Source organism: Henckelia pumila, unplaced genomic scaffold (genome assembly GCF_033568475.1).
Source record: "Henckelia pumila isolate YLH828 unplaced genomic scaffold, ASM3356847v2 CTG_466, whole genome shotgun sequence".
Taxonomy (NCBI): domain Eukaryota; kingdom Viridiplantae; phylum Streptophyta; class Magnoliopsida; order Lamiales; family Gesneriaceae; genus Henckelia; species Henckelia pumila.
In genome coordinates this window covers 1,281,284-1,300,251 of record NW_027331833.1, presented here as the reverse complement: position 1 = coordinate 1,300,251, position 18,968 = coordinate 1,281,284, and the positions used below count along the sequence as shown (strand labels likewise).

The 18,968-nt window shown below is 33.0% G+C and overlaps 2 protein-coding genes and 1 non-coding gene across 6 annotated transcripts; 2 read left to right on the top strand and 1 right to left on the bottom strand.

The window, feature by feature from the left end:
* Window positions 1-1,868: 1,868 nt before the first annotated feature.
* On the top strand, window positions 1,869-4,800 carry LOC140872593 (transcription factor bHLH30-like). Of its 4 annotated transcripts, XM_073275485.1 has the most exons (4): window positions 1,869-1,976; window positions 2,341-2,880; window positions 3,713-4,166; window positions 4,486-4,800. In XM_073275485.1, the coding sequence occupies exons 2-4, from the start codon at window positions 2,380-2,382 to the stop codon at window positions 4,569-4,571; spliced, it is 1,041 nt and encodes a 346-aa protein (XP_073131586.1). In that variant the 5' UTR covers window positions 1,869-1,976; window positions 2,341-2,379; the 3' UTR covers window positions 4,572-4,800. The 4 variants fall into 4 exon arrangements, with proteins under 4 accessions (XP_073131586.1, XP_073131584.1, XP_073131583.1 ...); XM_073275483.1 differs by lacking the exon at window positions 1,869-1,976 and having other exon boundaries at window positions 2,260-2,880; window positions 3,713-4,118; XM_073275482.1 differs by lacking the exon at window positions 1,869-1,976 and having other exon boundaries at window positions 2,260-2,880.
* Window positions 4,801-5,832: 1,032 nt separating this feature from the next.
* Window positions 5,833-5,906, bottom strand: TRNAI-AAU (transfer RNA isoleucine (anticodon AAU)). The gene has a single exon. It is a non-coding gene; the product is annotated as a tRNA-Ile (tRNA).
* Window positions 5,907-11,602: 5,696 nt separating this feature from the next.
* Window positions 11,603-18,940, top strand: LOC140872518 (uncharacterized). The gene is made up of 14 exons (XM_073275367.1): window positions 11,603-11,908; window positions 12,892-12,982; window positions 13,131-13,215; window positions 13,382-13,451; window positions 13,584-13,653; window positions 14,297-14,366; window positions 16,593-16,638; window positions 16,724-16,973; window positions 17,053-17,255; window positions 17,336-17,410; window positions 17,806-17,866; window positions 17,981-18,061; window positions 18,352-18,431; window positions 18,626-18,940. The coding sequence occupies exons 1-14, from the start codon at window positions 11,793-11,795 to the stop codon at window positions 18,702-18,704; spliced, it is 1,377 nt and encodes a 458-aa protein (XP_073131468.1). The 5' UTR covers window positions 11,603-11,792; the 3' UTR covers window positions 18,705-18,940.
* The last annotated feature ends 28 nt before the right edge of the window (window positions 18,941-18,968 follow it).

Sequence of the window (18,968 nt, the reverse complement as noted above, 5' to 3'; positions counted from 1 at the left end):
TCGTACAGAGCTTATAATCCTCCGTCAAATTAATTCATCAACATATCAGAATAATCTCCAAAAAGTTCACTCTCTCACATCATGTTTGTCTTCCTTCTTTTCAATGTCACCAAATTATATTGAAAGGGTTTCACGTTGCATATGGCGCCGTATAGTGTGTGTTGGCATGCAACTTTCCAGTGATTAACAAAAGTAAATATCGAATTCACAAATGAAAAATTTGTAGTTGAAATTTCTTTCGCTGCAAAATATATATAAATGGAATTTCAAATTCATCTTGGAGACACAAATGTTGATTAATTATGGCCCCAAAGTGAAATTGCCTCCATGATTTGAGTTAGGAGTCCGACACCGAAAACTGTTGAAGATTATAAGATCAGACCATATTATAAATCATATATATATATAACCAAAATATTCTTCAAGTGCCAGAATCGGGCACATATCTAGTTACAGGTACTCAGCCTTTAAAGTTGAGAAGCAACCTAGTATTCAAAATCTGAATCATGGCACCTCCATTTAAGACACAAGAAAACTGCATCAAAGTCCACTGTTGGTTGACAAAAAAAAAAGCCTTCCAGCTCATCATTTACATCTTTTTTTAAAAAAAAAAATTATAATAATCTTCAACATACCATAACTGAAAATCCTTCAAATTGGACGCATAAAGAAAACATCAAAAATCAAAGAGAAAAAAAAATATTTTGCTGGCTCTTTAATTTATTTAGTAAATGTAGGCAGGTGCGGGCTTGTGGCAATTTGCAAGAAGAGGAATCGTGTATAGTTAATTCCAAAAGAGAAAAAAAAAAGGAGTAAATATATATGAAACTGAAACCGAGGAAGGAATTGAATATAGAAACAGAAATTGTAAGGAATAATAAAGTGAGGTAGCTAGGGGAGGGGGGGGGGGGTATGGTGGGGTTTGGGGTGTGTTCTAAGACACAATGATTACATTGGGTCTTGGGGAAACAGAAAGTTTTGGCGTGGAAATAGGTATAGAGAAAGGGCATAATATGGAAGAACGTGGGGAAGCTTGACCATGGTACAATACCCTTTTTATCATCACACACTAGTATATATATATATATATATGTTTTATTTTTTTTAATTATTATTTAACAACTATATTTTATTTACTGGAATTGGAATATATATATATATATATATATATATGTTTATTTTTTTTAATTATTATTTAACAACTATATTTTATTTACTGGAATTGGAATATATATATATATATATATATATATAATATACTCATATGTATCAATTAGAATCAATCAATATCGTAAAACGAAGACACTTATAAAGTAGTTGTTATAAGAGTTCATTGTACAGTATCTATCTCTTATGTTTACATTTATTTGAAGAATGAATTATGTAACTTATTGATTATTTAAATAAAATATAAGGAGATTATTTAAAATCATTTCGGACATATATATGTGTGTGTACATAAAAATTTTCTTGATGCTGATAAAAATAAAGTAATATATATTAATCGGTCATATATGTATATTATACTAACAATATAATATTTTTTAATTATGTTCTCTTCTAAAATTTGAATTGCTTTTTCAGGAATAAAAGAAGGGATATGTACATGTATACCATACACTTAATATTTATCAACAAGAAGAAAAAATAAAATCTAATACGCCACGCATGCACCATGAAAACCAACCGGGTGGAATACACGATGGGGGATCAGCCTATTAAGAGAAAACAAAGAAACCAAAAAAAGCTAGCTAGCATACCAACAATGCACAATATAATTAAAAGAAAAGATGATTAAATTAATGGTAAGATAAAAAGGGGTTCTTCTCTCTTTACCATTCACTAAAATCACCACTTCTTAAAGGCTGCGGCAGAGGAAGAGAAGAAGCAAAAAAAGGTCTAAAGATTAAAGGGGCAAACATACTACAAGCTCTCCGTCGTCTCGTATTAAAAAAAACAAAAAACAAAAAACAAAGGTACAAATCTTTATGCTAAATCCCTACTCACATAATCCCCTTTTGCCTCCTGTGTGAAGTAGAATCCAAGTTTCTTGATTCTTTACACTTATTATTTTCTTTTCATCTTTATGTGTAAAAAAGATGAAATGATTATGAAACAACCCTAAAGTTCGCTTCATTTTTGACCTCTTTTGTAGCTTTGGTTTACCAAGAAATTATACTCCAAATCCCACATGCGGACACTTATAAATTGAGGTGGGGTTTCGAGGGGTTTGAGAGGCTTCCATATATATTATATATTATGTATGGAAATAACAAGAAAGAAGGGAATCAAGAAAACATTTCACATTATATAACTCATAATATCACTAATATTGATCAGGGTTTCGGCCAAATTCAGGAGCCATCGCTTATTCAAGAAATGCAGCAGCAAAATACTAGTGATGCAGCTTATATTGGAGTCGGAGGTAATGTGGGGGGAGGATCAACTTTGACGTTCCCTGAGGTATCACAAATCCTGCCATGGACACTTCCTCCGGTCCACTCATTTAACCCGGTTTTCTCGACCCGTGATCACGACCCGTTTCTTCTTCCTCCTCCGCCGCCACCGCCACTGCCGCCAACATCGTCGTCCTACGGTGGTTTCTTCAACCGAATGGCATCCGGGTTACAGTTCGGATACGACGGACCGGGTTCGGACCACCAAATGAGGCTCATTTCCGAGTCTTTATGCCAGATGGTAAGCCCCAATTCGGCCCCTTTTGGGCTCCATGCTGAGCTGCAGAAAATGACGGCTCAAGAGATTATGGATGCAAAGGCTCTTGCTGCCTCTAAAAGCCACAGTGAAGCCGAGAGGAGGCGTAGAGAAAGGATCAATAATCATCTTGCTAAGCTCAGGAGCTTACTCCCTAGCACCACTAAAGTAAGCCAAACTTGGATTCAAATTAATTAATACTTTATCGCATTAATCATTATTATATATGTTAACGCACCAACAAATAACATACATGTTCGCATGAAATATTTTTAGTGTTCACACCAAATTAAACTACCTAAAGTTTGGGCTTTTTTGTGTAATCTTTTGTGGGTTCGAAGATTTTTCTAAGATTACATCCTAAGATTCTTCTTAGGTACTTAAAAAAGGAATTGGATTTCATGTGACTAGTGGATATATGATTGATTAGGTGGGAGAAATGACATAAAGGGCTCTCATTTTGTATATATGCACATTTTGTGATTTATTCAAAAACTAGTCAAATCTTTTTTATTGATGAAAAAATGCCCACAATAATATTCCAAGTGTTGGTTCCGAGGAATTGGAAAAAAAAAAAAAAAAAAGGGAAGGGAAGAAAGCGTTAATATCGCTGAGTTTGATATAATAAAGAGAAACCAAGAAGCAGTCCAAAAGCTTCCATGGAAAATTCTTGCCGGAATTTGGTGTCAAACTTATTTAATAGAAGGATTCTTAAAGATTAAAAAAAGACAGACAAAGAAGCATTCCTGTCAGTAATTCGGCTCGTTTTTTACACTTTATTATTACCTATGTTTGTTTCCTCAAACCCCACCCTCCACATTTATCACCGGACAATGCTAAAAGAAGTCGGGATTTTGGTCCCATGATTCGAATTTGTATCCATTTTCTGCAAACCAAGCTTTAATATATATATATATTTTTTCTTGCAATTAATTCTTTTTCCACAAACCCTTTCATGAGAGGCAGGTTTATTATATATGTTATATATGCTTTATTTCAGACAGACAAAGCTTCATTGCTAGCAGAAGTGATCCAACAAGTGAAGGAGCTAAAGCGCCAAACTTCTCTAATAGCGGAAACTAGTCCGGTCCCTACGGAGACCGACGAACTAATAGTGGATAATGCATCAGAAGAAGATGGTAAGCTATTGATCAAAGCTTCCATTTGCTGCGAGGACCGATCCGACCTCTTGCCAGACCTAATCAAGACTCTCAAAACATTAAGGTTGAAAACTCTCAAGGCCGAAATAACCACGCTCGGTGGCCGGGTTAAGAATGTTTTGTTCATCACTGGAGACGACGTACAAGAAGAAGATCCGAATATCACTGATAATGAAGATCAGAATCAGCAATACAGTATAAGCTCAATACAAGAAGCACTCAAAGCAGTGATGGAGAAATCCAATGGTGAGGAGTCTGGTTCCGCCAGTGTTAAAAGGCAAAGAACCAATATAAGTATATATCCTTGAACACAGCTCTCTTTAAAACATATATATATATATTATATGCTAAAATATATTTTCCTTTTACATTTTTTATAAATTAAATCTTCCCCCTCATTTTTTTTTTTAACATTGTGTGGCTTTTGGGTTGTGTTTTGTCTTGATAAATTACTTATGTTGGTATATTAATATTTTGACAATAGTTACAATATCAAAAGGGAAAGTAATATAATATATATCTTGCTTGGTGGTGAATTTTGCATATCTTCAAGAAATTTGGTGATAATGCAATGGTCATATAACATATCTTGCTACCGCCACCGCTTCCGCAGGGCAGCCGCCACGAGTGGCGGTGCTACCGCCCACATCCACCGCTATTGCCTCCATGAACTTGGGGCGTCGAACTCTGATGTACTGAAATTCTACCAACGATGAAAATACTTTGTGTTTTCTGGAGGCGCTGGAGGTTGTGATGTAGTAAATTGTGGGAATTAATGTATATTTATTAAAGTTAAGGCATGTTACACTTTGTCCCTTTTTTTATTATTAATTTTATGTAATGGTCATCGAATATGTGTGTTGACCAGCTCGGGGTGTTTATGTATGAAATTATATATAGTGCAAGATTTTTTAGTTGCACTGGTTGTGTGGTAATTATATCTAAATATCTAATCCAAATTTACTCGACTTTCCCCTCTACTTTTTATTAATGTGTGATGATTATATTTGGTCTTGTGTTGTTTCTATTTAATATATTTTTAACTGTTAAAATCAACCTTTTAGCTACCTACACTCGTCAAATTATTTTTCAATATTTCTTTTAATTGCCAAAAAATTTAAAATATTAAATATGTATTCATTAACATAATTTATTTTATGATTTTACATAATTCTGACGTGATACTTAGTAATATTTTTAAAATTCTAATCATATAATTAAAGTATAAGTTTGATCATTTTGTATTTAATTAAAATGGAGAAGCATAGAAATTAAAATATAAGTTAATTTGATCATTGTCATCATTCTTCAATTCAATAATCACAAACTATATTTAAGTATTCCTTGAAACAAACATTTTATTATTAAGAATTTTTTTGAGAAATATGTGTTTTAAGTCAGTAACAAATTAAACACCTACGCATAAAAACAACAAAATCATTATTGCAATAACCCGAAACAAAACTTAGAATAATTAAAAATATATGTACATGAGGATCGATCCGATTCATATCTACAACTGAAAGTAATATATTTGCATAGAAAGTAATATTTTTTCACGAGTCCGATCGAACAGGAGATCTGTTTCACAAAATTGACACATAAAACTGTTTAATTGGAGTTTTTTGTGGGAAAAAACTATAACATTGCTTACAAATGGATTATTTGCCATTTTCGGAAGCAATGTATTTAAATAAGAAGATTAGTGAATAGTTGATTAAATATGGATTATTTGCAATTGTCTAATTTTTTTTTATTAAACCTGACCTAATTTAAATGTCAAACTTTTTTAGCCAAATTAAAGTTAGCAGAGACAAAGTCGTCAATAACGTCATTCATTCAAGGTGTGAAAAATAAAATATGTGAGAGTTGGAGGCCTACTTTATCAATATTTTGGGGAGATTTTTTAATTTTACAATTTTCATGGCGCGACAAGCATAAACCAGTAAGAGCAAAAAACTGGCCCATGCAGGTCTCGAACCTGCGACCTTCGCGTTATTAGCACGACGCTCTAACCAACTGAGCTAATGGGCCAGATGCCATTGTTTCTCAGTTTTAATATATTAATATACATTTGCTTTCTGTGAATATTTGTTTCTTTGAAATATTTAATATACTAAAACAATATTTCATTAATTTAGGTTCCGTTTGGACATGTACTTTAAAAATATTTTAGTTTTTATAAGTGAAAAACTTAAAGTATGTGTTTGGATAAAAATTTGTAAATTTTTTTTGAAAAATATTTTTTAAAAAGTGTTTTCCAAGTTTAGTGTTTAAAGAAAACTTAAGAGATGTTATCAGTATGAAATTATGGAGTACAAAGATGAACAATATTATTTTTAAAATATTAAAATGTTTTTATAGAATAGTTTTCTAAACATATTTATTTTTAAAACAACTTTAAAAACATTTTATAAAATTTTTCAAAAAACACTTTTATAAAAACGTTTTATAAGTATATATGTCCAAACGGGACCTTAATTATATAAAATGAAATTAAGGTTCGATCAAATAAAAAAATTAACAACCACCACAGCCTGCGCCATGGTTAAAAGTAATAAAAAAATAAAAAAAAACAAGAGCATGTAAAAATGAGTTTATTTTCAAAACTGATAGAATTATAGAAATATAGAAATATATATATATATATATATATATATATATATATATATATATATATTATTTTATAATAGTTGATATATTATAGAAACTATTTTGATATGTCAAGAACACACCAAAATATTCTTCCACAATTAACCTTCATTTTTACTTTGATTTCTCATTTTTAAGTCTAAATATTTAAAAGTTTTTTATATTACCCTTCTCATCTCCAACCACTAACCAAAAAGACAACTCTCATTATGACCTCTCCACTACTTCACGTCTCAATTTGATGAATTAGCTATTCAAATTTATTTTTTGATTACAAAAATTAAATTTTACTTCATGATAATTAATTTTTCAGTACACACATAAAGTGTGTGCTACGATTACTAGTATATATATAATCTTACCAAATTTTTGAAAATTTAAAAGGCCCTTTGGATCAATTGTGCGGAAGTTTTTTGAGCATTGCTTTAAAGCAACTAGAGACACTATAACTTTCTCATGGTACGCTGTCAAATGTGAACTTTTGATTTTTAAAAATATTTTTCAAATATCATATATTTTCATTCTACGAAATTTCATGAAAATAGATCAATTTGAATATAAGAATATTCCCAGCATTTGTTTTACATTTATATTGTGTTATCTAATATCTATACTCTGTGAACGATATATTACATCGGCTTCCCCTGCTCCAAAGGCGGTCCTGAGGGAGGGCTACCAGGGCTCCTGCTCAGGGCCCAAAAATTTTGAAAAAAATTAGGAGCCCAAAATTCTTTATATATATATATATCAAATAAAATAATTCTAAAAATAAATCAGTTATACCCAAAATATATATCTTCACAATTTTTTTTGTTTATCAAAATCTCACTCTATACCTATAAAAAAAATTCGCTCCGAAAACCGGTGAAGAGAAAAATCATTGGGTCATGCTGTCTTGCAACACTTAAGTTTATATTTCACAATCTCACGAGAAACTCTTTTTCTTCTTATTGGCTTGTTAATTTTTTATTATTGTTATTTAGTGTTTTATTAGGTATATATGCTATTATGAATGATGTAAATTTTTATTTTTTTTTGGAAGAAGTAGTTCTAATGGAAGACAAATTATTGATCGAAAGATAAACTTAGGGCAAAATTTATAGTTTCGTCCAAAATCTCTAGACAACAAGGACCGACTCTGCCCTACGCTAAGGGCCCAAGAAAAAACTGATGTAAACACAGTTGACGATATATAAAATGACTAAAAATTGAGAGGCGTGACATGTTTTCTTATAATTTTTTCAACCTAGGTACTCGAGTTTCACTTAACTAATCTTTGGATAAGAAGACCTTTTAGACATTCCCTTTTTATTTGTCGACTCTCTGAGTAAATCAAGATACTGTTAACTCATTTCCAACTGATCATTACAATATTTTTAATGCAATAATAACTTTAAAAAATTTAATTTCTACATCAAATACAAAATTTATCTCCAACTCATCAAATCTAAACTCTATGATAATTTTTATTTATAATTTTTATTTACAACAAATAATTTATTAACTGATCTAATTTTCTTTAAAAATTACTTTAAGAAATTTACAATTTACATCATGTATATATTAGTTTTCATTAACGAGTTAACTAAATAAAAGTTGATTATCTTAAGCAATTAAATATATAGTTATAAAACAAAACAAAAATTATACGCAGCTTTGCTCAACCTAACACCGTGGCGATCATTGGAGATGCTTTTATAATCTGAACATTTTTAGCTTATATATTAATTAATTTTCATCTTGATACTCGCTAAAATTTGCAAGTCCCGAGTTGAGGTCTGTATTCGATTCGATCCGATCCCAAAGCCTTAAGTTTGGAATGAATCTGAAACCAAGCAAAAAGTAGTGTTAGAGAGGACCGGGAGGATGTCTCGGCGTAGCTCTTCGACGCTCAAGTCAGAACAAAAAAATAAAATAAGTAAAAGAGGAGCTAGAGCACCCCTTCAATAAAAGTAATGAGTTGCAAATGAAATGAGCAAATACAATATTTATAAGGAAAACTGTAAAGGACTACACATATTCAGTAAGAGACCATGTGTGTGTACTGTAGCTCACACGCTTCTTATCCGATGCTCGCTCTCTTAGGGTAATTTCATTTATAGTCTTGCCCTTGAGGCGACGCTGAAATTATAGGGTGAGCTCCACCCTGGCTAGTATCCTCTACCATCATCATCCTCAATTCTTTGGTTCATCCCCACCTTCTTAGCACCTCCTCATCTTCCCACCTCCTCTGCTTCCCAACTCCCAAGGTCACCCTCAGCTCCTTAATGCACCTCTTAACTCATCTTTACCCTTGTCACTTAATTCTCTGACTCAACTCCAACTCCAATATGTCTCGCATCCACCACCTACCCTTGTGGGCTAATTTACCGCTTAGAGTTAAATCCAAGTCTTGGTTCTTAACTATGAACTCGAATCGGGTCTAAACTTGTGATGTGTCTACTTGTAGGGTATCACATATCTAAGATTTTAAACTTGTGATTTCCGCTTCTTCTCTAATTACTTTACCATTATGTCATGTTCTTGGGGTGAGATTGACATGTTTTTTGTTAATTTTTTTTTTGTACCCTCTCTATAGACTTATATGCATGCTATTTTTCTTTAAAAGACTTATGATTGTGTCGGACAAAAAAAATTCAAATCAATTGATTTTAAATGTATTTTTTTATTTAAAGAAATAAGACCACAAACTTATCCACTCTTTCCAGTGTTTTGGATGTATAAAAATAGGATTTGGAACTGAATTTGAAATTAGAATTGGATTTCGAATTCATGCAATTGAAATTCTATTTTGATGTTTGGTAAGAATTTAAAATATAATAGTGTGAACTTATAATATAATTTTTTATATAAATCATATTTTATGAAATTTGCAAATAAGACTTAAAATCTATCAATAATTTATATAAATATAATTTTTAAAAATTTATTACTTTTTTTAAAACTCAAATTCTATTAAATTCCACAAAATCCGACCAATTTCATAAGAATTCATTTAGTTAAATGAAATCCCATCAAATATCAATCTTATTTTGAAATCTTATTTTACCAATTACATTACACTAAAATAATAGGAAAAATAAGTTTTTTGGTCCATTAACTTGTCCATATTTTGGTTTTGGTTCATTAACTTTTCCGATGTGAGTGTTGATACACTAACTTTGCACTTTCAGTGTTTTTTGGTCCAACTGCATATGTATCAATTTTTTATTGGTCCAAAATGATGATGTGGACCAATCAGAAGCTGACACGTATACAGTTGGACCAAAAAACACTGAAAATGCAAAGTTAGTGTACCAAAACCCGCATCGAAAAAGTCAATGAACCAAAACCCAAATTGAGTAAAGTTACTATACCAAAAAACTTATTTTTCCAAAATAATATTTGTAATTCCAAATTCCATCAAATCTCATAGAAATCCTCCAAACCAAACATATTGGATATTTACATATTATTTAATGTTAATTAGGATAAATTTCAAGTTCACCAAATAATGATGTCATTTGAAATTCATTCTACTTTATATCAACGGTTTCATAATCGAACTGGTGATCGAAATGTATATTTTAAAAAAATAGTCCAACTGATCGGACCATTTTAACCAGACGGTTAAACCGAAAAAGCGTTTATATAATATAATAAATAATATATTTTAAATTTTAAAAACTTAAAATATGTATATAAATAGACAAAAAAATATATTTATCATGGTTTTAAAATCAAATAACTATATAAATATATTCAAATTTCAATTATAGTTATACATTTTTTAAATAATAAATAATTAATTAAAAAATATAATATTACTAAAATAATATTTTTATTGAAATAAAATTCAAAACAATCATGTATATATAATAAAATATTAAATTTAAGGTTTTAATAATAAAAAATTACTTTTTCAAAAAAAAAATAATCAGAAAAACCGATTCAACCGGTTGAACCGGTGTTCCAGTTCTTGACCAGTTCGATCGATTCTAGCCGATTTGACCATTAAAACTTTTTTTGTGGGTGCACGAGATCGGAACTTTAATTCGTTCCCGGTCAAAACGATCGGTCCGGTTCGATTTTGAAAACATTACTTTATATATTTAATTAATGTGTATATAATTAAAATATAGAGATTTGATATATTATTTCATTATTATCAATAAAACATTGATCGAAATCTATGTATTTGAAATTATTATTTTCAAATTAAACTTATATGTTTTAACGATAATTTATAATTCAGTCCCTAGATCAAAACTTAAATTGGTAATCAGTCCTTGTCAGAAAAAAACTTTGTTTAAACTCCCTGGGCCCACATGTTTTATTTCGGATGAAATTTGATACAAAACATGAAAAATATGGTACAAATACATGATATTTGAGTATCAAATGTGTTAGATCTAGTATAAATATATGATTTTCGAGTACTAAAAAATATTGATATTAATAACACATTTATCTTATTTGGATGAAAATCGGTACAAAACATTGAAAATATGGTACGCATGTGTGATTTTTGAGTACCTAATGTGTTAGATCTGGTACAAATATATGATTTTTGAGTACTCAAACACATGTTTCAAGTTCACATTAATAAAAATGTTTAGATTTTATAGTCAAAATTGTATTTTTTGTACTCGATCTTGAACAATTAGTGCTCAAATATCTTGTATTTGTACCATATTTTCAATGTTTTGTACTTAATTTTATCCGAGAAAAATAATGTGGGCCCATGGAGTGCAAACAATTTTTTTCTGACAAGGGTCTGATTCTTAATTTGCTTTTGGATTTAGGGACTGAACACCAATTCACCCATGTTTTAATCAAATTCACATAACAAGCCACATAAATTGCTTAAAGAGGACATTATTAATTAAAAAAAAGTTGAAATTGAAAAATTGCTAAAATAGGACACAATATATGAGGAAATTCCAGAGTGTGCCCAAATCCCATGAATATCCCCATCTTTATAACCTTTTGTTTCCCAGTAGAAGGACAATTTCGACCTTTTACACAGTCTGCACTCCGCCCGACTCACCAAAGAACAAAGCAAATCGTCATTCCCTTGAAAGCGAAGCCTCCCCAAACATTTAAACCTTCTTGTCTGAAAAGGATTTTTTTTTTTTAATTTTATTATTTTCTTTTTGCCCTCAAAACCTCCGTTGAATTTCCCCATCAATCGCTACAGTTTCTCCCCCCAATTACTGATTATTTTCCGACTTAGATGCAGAAGAATTGTGAGTATTCTTGTGCATTCAAGTGATCTGGGAGGGGACGATGACTTGGAGGAGAATTTTCAAGTCTTTACAAGTAGTCGTGGCTCATGGGTTGCTCTTCTTGTTCACTCTTTTTCTTTCTCTCAAGCTTCATGGTGCTGTTAATTGTACTTGGTGGTATGTATTCCTTTTCTCGATCATTTTTTCATTCAAGGTTTTTTGGGGGGTTTTTGTTCCTTCCTGTGCTTGAGCGTCAAGGAAATCGTTTTGTTTCTGTTTATATAATTCCTGTGTTTGATTTGCAAGCAATTTTAATTGATTTTATGCTTGATTATCAAGAAAGATTGTAACTTTGTATAATTTGCACAGGAGATCTTGATGTGATGTTCTCATCATTGGGATACACAATGTGGACTCTTGTTTGTTTAGATTTGTGGGAGTTTCGTACGCTTGATTGCATGTGGTGATTCATATAGATTATTTTGTCTCCTTCTCCCCACTTTCACTTGTTTTATTGAGTATGCTTTCCAGCTTTTCTGCATTTTTATTTTCAAGTTCCTACACTAATCTCTTTTATCTGAAATCATTGCAATTTTTATATTTAATTTGGTTGGTGAGGTCATAATATGTCTTCCTAACTACTGGCCAGAAGTGATCTTTGACATGAAGCTCCATGCTGTTGGCAGTTGTTTTGATTTGAATGAAAATGTAATCCTATCTTGCTGTTCTCCGATATATTTATAAATTTATAGTTTTGGACTCATGCATAAAGGAAGTTAAACGTGTTTTAGAAGTTCTGTGCAGTTCGGATTTGACTTTGGCAGAATGAGTAATGGATTTCCAAGCTTTATAAGTACTTATTTGCAGAATCTATTTTCATTTAGGAATGTTAATCAAACTTGTTTATCTGCATGAATGTTTTACAGATCACACCAGCCTCATTCGTCTTTTGTTGCTGTTTCATAGTTTGTCACTTATTGATTTTTAAATCAATACGTTTCTAGTCATTATGTAGCCAAAGAAAATGGTAGGGCTTTGATAATAATAATCTTCTTCTTTTTTTGCCCCTGGTAGTGACCCTGCCTATTTAGCCTTTATGTGTGTTTATCTTCCAGGCTTTTCAGAAATTGAGTCGATTCCATTTTTTTTTATCCCTGTAGGTTGATATTTTCTCCTCTCTGGTTATTTCATGCGGTTGTGGCAAGGGGGAGATTCTCCTTACCTGCCCCATCTATGCCTCATGATCGTCGAGTATGATACCTTACAATTCGTCAATATATCACTAGTTCACGTGACAAGTAAATGCACACACACACCCCACCACCAACACCACGCTAACAAAAATTAAATGTGTTATTTGGCTACAATTAAAAAATGACTTCCCCTCTTCTATGGCAAGTGGGCACCGCTTCATTCTGTCATGGCCACACCTTTGCTCGTCGCTTTCGAACTACTTCTGTGTATACACCTTGAGAGAAGATATGGTAATTTATCTCGCTCTCTGGTCCTTGGTAATTGCTTAAAGTTTGCACAATCGATTTAACGTTGGTCCATCTTTGTTTTTTTTCTTAAACGTCACTTTTATTTTCTTTTAGCTTATAAACATGTAACGATAACTGTATATAACTTATGAAATTTCGTGAATGGCAGCTGTGAATTTGAAGATTGTATTTCTACCTCTGCTAGCCCTGGAAACTGCGATTTTGGTTGATAACATCAGGTAATACTTTTCTTCCATGTAAAGAAGTTATTTCTGTATTTTTATCCCAAGGATTTAATATTTTTGTTCAGGATTGTGTGAACGAGTTTAGACAAGAGTGACTATGTTATTTATTATTGTTTTGTTGTTAAGGATGTGTCGATCCCTTATGCCTGGAGATGACGAAAGTATCAATGATGAGGCAATATGGGAAACTCTACCTGTAAGATTGTGTAAAGCCTTCACTAAATATTCCAAAAACTGAATTTGTATCGTTGCTTCAAGTTCTTTAAAGTGGTTATTACTGCTCTCTTTCAATGTACACCATGATGAAGTTAGAAATTTCTATTCTTAGACTAGTGATACACTAAATCATCACATAGTCTAGATACGGATTAGTTTTCTTGGGTCACACGAAGCTCTGGTTCTCATTTATTTCCAAAACTTTTCACTCCATCACATGCAATATTTTGTACAGTAAGTGTTGAAGGAATTATATCAATTTTCAATTATGAAACTGCTATATTCAAGAAACTGTAAACTGAAAAATTGGGAAAAAAAATAGTGAACGTAAAAGTGGCATTCATCTGTGAAAAAAACCATTTCATGTCATAATTCTGCTTCTGCCCTTACCAGATGATACTATCATGGAATTTTCCGAGAAATGGATGTTTTATTTTGCATACTGGCTTGTTCTTCAACGAAGAAGTGTCTATTTACCTTTTTCTAAATTTTTGAATACTGATCGGCCACCTTAATTAATATCACTTATGCAAAAAAATTTGTTATTTATGTTGGCATATTCTTGTGCATCATTGTTTTTTCTGACTAATTGTTTACCTAAAGTTTTCATATTTCTTTTTCAGCACTTTTGGGTTGCAATATCTATGATCTTCTTAATTGCTGCGACGGCATTTACACTGCTGAAGCTATGTGGTAATTCACCTTGTGTGCTATCAAGAGATCTTATAATGTTTTACTCCTGGGATCCATCCACTTGACAATCTTAAATGCATAGATACTAAAGTGTGAGATGCGATATATATATATACAGTAATGATCACCTGCACCCTAGGGTGCAGGGTTTTTGGTGTGCGACCACTAAAACTCGGTACCAGGTTTTAGTGTTTTTTTTTACACTAAGCTAAAAGAATGAAACACAGAAGAGAATAAAAAACTGGTGTTACTTGACTAGGAAGATGGATACTTTTTTTTCCCCTTTAAGTATCAACTCAAAGGCAATAAAGCATACAGAATTATTGCTATGAACATCGTAAAGGATTGGGTTATGGGTTGGTGAACTGGTTGATCGTTTAGAACTGATATTTGTTTATTGAGCTTTCTACCTTGTCGACCGATTTTTTGTGTTCGAGGCTCGTTTGAGAGAGGACCTCGTGATCTCAACGCTTAGTAATTTTTTGAAAGCAGAATGTTTTATTCCATCCATCAGCAATCATTTAAATACGAGAGAAAACATTCAATTGTCTAGCAAGAAATCTGCAATAATTAAGCTATCTATGCTCGTGATACAAGCACTTATTAAAAGGAAAGTAAATAAGATCCAATCAATCAATTCCTTAATTTTTGAACTTCCCTTGAGTAAACTTTGATATAGCACGTCTTTGAATTTTGCTGCTCGACTCTTGTTTGAGTTGGGCTGGGCCGCATGGATCGAGTCCGTGACATCTGTCCCCCCTTGGAAATCGTGGTTGTCCTCAAACACGAGAGAGGGAAAGCGAGCTGTGAGCATGGCAGTATCTTCCCAAGAAGCTTCTGCAGGTGATAGGCCCTCAATGTATTAAAACTTCAGATTTGCCCTGGTTCATTCATTTGTCCAGCACTGCCATTGGTGAAGGACGAGACTGTGCAGGGGAAAGGAACCTCCCTTAAACTTCTTTAAGGATGAGACATGGAAATTGGGTGGATCCTCGAGTTCTCTGGTAGATGCAGCTTGTAAGCCACTTGCCCCACTTTAGCTAACACCTTGAACGGACCGTAGTAGCGAGGGGAAAGCTTCGCATTGCTTCTGGATGCTAAACTCTGCTGTTGATAGGTCGGCAGCTTGAGAAGTAACAAATCCTCTTCCTTGAATTCTACTTCCCTGTGTTTCTTGTCATATTGCAGCTTCATAATCATAACAGTTCGAGCTTGTAGTAAGTGATCACGTGCTTGGCGTAGGAGCTGGTCACGCCGTTGCAGTGCGTGATCCACGGCTTCCAGACGTGCCTGGCCTGGGTGATATGACAGAAGGCTTGGTGGCTGTCGACCATAAACAATTTCAAAAGGGGTGGCCTTAAGAGCTGTGTGAAAGCTTGTGTTATCGCAAAAATTCAGCCCATGCTAACCATTCGAACCATTTCTTCGGGTGAATACTTATAAAGCATCTCAAGTACATTTCTAGAATTTGATTCACTGCCTCAGTTTGCACGTCGGATTGGGGATGATAAGCCGAGCTAGAGCAAAGTTTGGTGCCACACTGCCACTTAATCGAAAGAGTTCCTGCCAAAAAGAGCTTGTGAAAGTTACGTCTCTGTCACTTACTATTGTTTCGGGCAGCCCATGTAGCTTGAATATGTCGAAAAAATTGTTTGCGACCGAAACTGCGGTATATGGATGGGCTAGGCCAATGATTGTGAGCGTATTTGGAAAAGCGGTCGACGACCACAAAAATGAGAGTCTTCCCTTGAGCAAACCTTTGATATAGCACGTCTTTGAATTCTGCTGCTCGACTCTTGTTTGAGTTGGGCTGGGTCCCATGGGTTGAGTTCGTGACAATTACAAATTCAACACATAATTATCATATGGACACCATGATCGTGATAGTTCTTAATTTTCTTATCTCATATACGGCTCAAGGCTTTCTCGCCCTATGCTATTTATAGTTTGAGAAGAAAAATAAGTGTTCATCAACCAGGCTACGAACAGATTTACTTGCATCTTGTTGATGCTATACTTCAAATCAATTGTTTTTTGCTCTTGATGCAGATACATTTGCTTGTAAATATTTTCTTCTGCAACTGAAATTTCTTATTATTTCTTCATGTAGTTTTTCATAAACTAATCAATTTATACTGTTTATACTGTTCATCTTGGGTAATTGGGTTTAATGTCATATCTTCATTGAATATTTCTTTCTTTTTTTTTTTCCTGGGATTTATGCAGGTGATGTCACTGGCCTTGGTTGGTGGGATCTATTTATCAATTATGGGTATATACAATTCTCTTTTTCCTGCATTTACTGAAAAAATTGTCTTGTGTGTTGCATGCTGAAGCGGGCAAATATATTATTTCAGTGTTGCAGAGTGTTTTGCCTTTCTTATTTGCACCAAGTGGTACAATCCCGCAATTCACAGGCGTTCTCATCTTACAGCAGCCACTTCATCTTCAACGAATGTTAGATATTTTAACCGGACTAACGGTGCCATGGTAGCTTCAGAGGATGATAATCAAGAAAGCAGAACGTGCAGTTTACATGACATTGGTGGACATGTGATGAAAATTCCGCTTATTGGCTTTCAGGTCTTGTTGTTCATGTTCTTGGAGGTATGCCAAATTATTTAAGATTCAGATTTTACCAATGCTTTCGCATGTTGATGAAGAGTTATAATGTTGTCGATTCCAGGGAACTCCACCTGGTGCTAAATACATTCCAATTCCATTATTGTTTTCTCCCCTTCTTTTGCTTCAAGGCGCCGGATTGTTGTTTGCCATATTTAGGTTTTATGAGAAAATCATATTATTAGTACATGACGGCGGTACAAGTAGGTCCTTTAGACTACCACCAAGTGCTTATGAGTACATGGGGTTCCTGCGTCGTGGGTCGAGGTACTGACATTAAGTTGACTGAAGGTGCGCAATTACCTTGTTATTCTTTCTTTTATTCTCGCTAATTAGTTCCGTATCAGGTTATTGGGCTGGTGGTCAATTGATGAAGGAAGTCGAGAAGAACAAGCTCGGCTATATTGTGCCGGGGAATCCGGGTGAATTTTCTGAACTTTATCTTGAACCACTCAATGATCGTCGGATATGTTATTTGAAATAAATTATTACTAGTACACTAAGCACATGCATTGCATGTGCACATAATATAATTTTATAAAAATAATAATTAAAAATTAAGATAGTGGGATAGTGGGGATAAGATGTGAGAGTTTTTTAATGCTAAATTACATTTTTACCTTTTAATCATTGAATATATTTGAAAAAATTATAAGGATAAATTTGGAAATCTATTAAAATGACCAAAGTTAGTTACTCTAATGAGTTTATCAATTATAATATAGTAAAGATGTAGAAGATAGTTATCATGTTTTTGAAAAAAGAATATGCTATCCTTGTATGAGATTGAATCATGGACATTGTTTATTCCTAGCAGGTATAATACATTTTCGCCAGATGATGTGAAGAAAATGCCAAAGGCGGATCTTGCTAAAGAGGTGATTATCATGGTGTCTTTAAATAGCTGGAATTTTCGTTTTCTTTACTTCCACCAACATTTTTTTTTTTGCCTGATCGTGTGTGCTGGGATTGTTTAATATTTTTTTTCCTAGATTTGGAAACTCCAATCTGCCCTTGCTGAGCAAACAGACATCACAAATATTACCCAGAACGAGTTCGAAAGGCTTCAAAATGTAATACCCAGTAAATTTTATTTCTTACTCTCTACATTCCTGTTATGTAGTTGTGTAACCTATGCTAATGGATTTAGAACACTGTCTCTGATGGTGTTTGGCGAGAACAAATAAATAGATAATCTAGATAAAAAGTAAAAATGATTACGTCTTTCGGAACAGATTGAGATGATATGTTTTGGTCAACAAGGCAAAGAATTAGCAAATGTGGTGCCCAGCACACCCTCAAATTATTGAAATAGGTGCCTTAAAATGTGTATATTATATACTCTTGCTTTTTATTGTGTCAGGACAAAATCCTGTGTCGAGTTTGCTTCGATGAACAAATAAATATAGTTCTACTCCCTTGTAGACATCATGTTCTCTGCAGGTATTACCTATATCCCACATATCGTTGCTTCATTTTGCTCATCTTGTCTGTTCTGTGTCTGAAAACTGAATATTAATGTCCTAAATATGTTGCATTTAACGTAAATTGTTTGTACTCCCCATCCCATCTCATAATTTATCTTATGTCTCGATGTTTAGAAATGTTAATGCTTCGTTTGTGAATTATAAACACAGTGTCTGTTGCGAAAAATGCAAGAAATGCCCCATATGTCGTGTATACATCGAAGAGCGTCTACCTGTATATGATGTGTAGCTGCTGGTTTTACAGACAAATTGCCAGGTAAAGAGAAATACTGTAGTTTAGTAGTTTGAGCAAAATGAAGCCTTGATTTAAGGGGTGATTGCAGTTTTATCAAGTCATTTCACCATCTCAGCATAAACAGCTTGGTTTATAGTTTTATTGTGTATATTTTCATGTTAGTGTTGGCTGACTTGGTCTTTCTTACCATACTTTTTAGAATTATTACATACAAAACATATTTATCTTCACTTGGGAAGTGATGAGTTTGGCCCTTTT

What these genes read in the sequence shown, in the direction of transcription:
- LOC140872518 (XM_073275367.1), top strand. Translation starts at nt 11,793, where the DNA reads ATGACTTGGAGGAGAATTTTCAAGTCTTTACAAGTAGTCGTGGCTCAT. An exon ending in TTCCTGCGTCGTGGGTCGAG is followed by an intron (nt 17,256 to 17,335) that starts GTACTGACATTA and finishes GTTCCGTATCAG; the next exon opens with GTTATTGGGCTGGTGGTCAA. An exon ending in AGTTCGAAAGGCTTCAAAAT is followed by an intron (nt 18,062 to 18,351) that starts GTAATACCCAGT and finishes TTATTGTGTCAG; the next exon opens with GACAAAATCCTGTGTCGAGT.
- LOC140872593 (XM_073275482.1), top strand. Translation starts at nt 2,260, where the DNA reads ATGTATGGAAATAACAAGAAAGAAGGGAATCAAGAAAACATTTCACAT. An exon ending in TACTCCCTAGCACCACTAAA is followed by an intron (nt 2,881 to 3,712) that starts GTAAGCCAAACT and finishes GCTTTATTTCAG; the next exon opens with ACAGACAAAGCTTCATTGCT. An exon ending in AAGGCAAAGAACCAATATAA is followed by an intron (nt 4,167 to 4,485) that starts GTATATATCCTT and finishes CCGCTTCCGCAG; the next exon opens with GGCAGCCGCCACGAGTGGCG.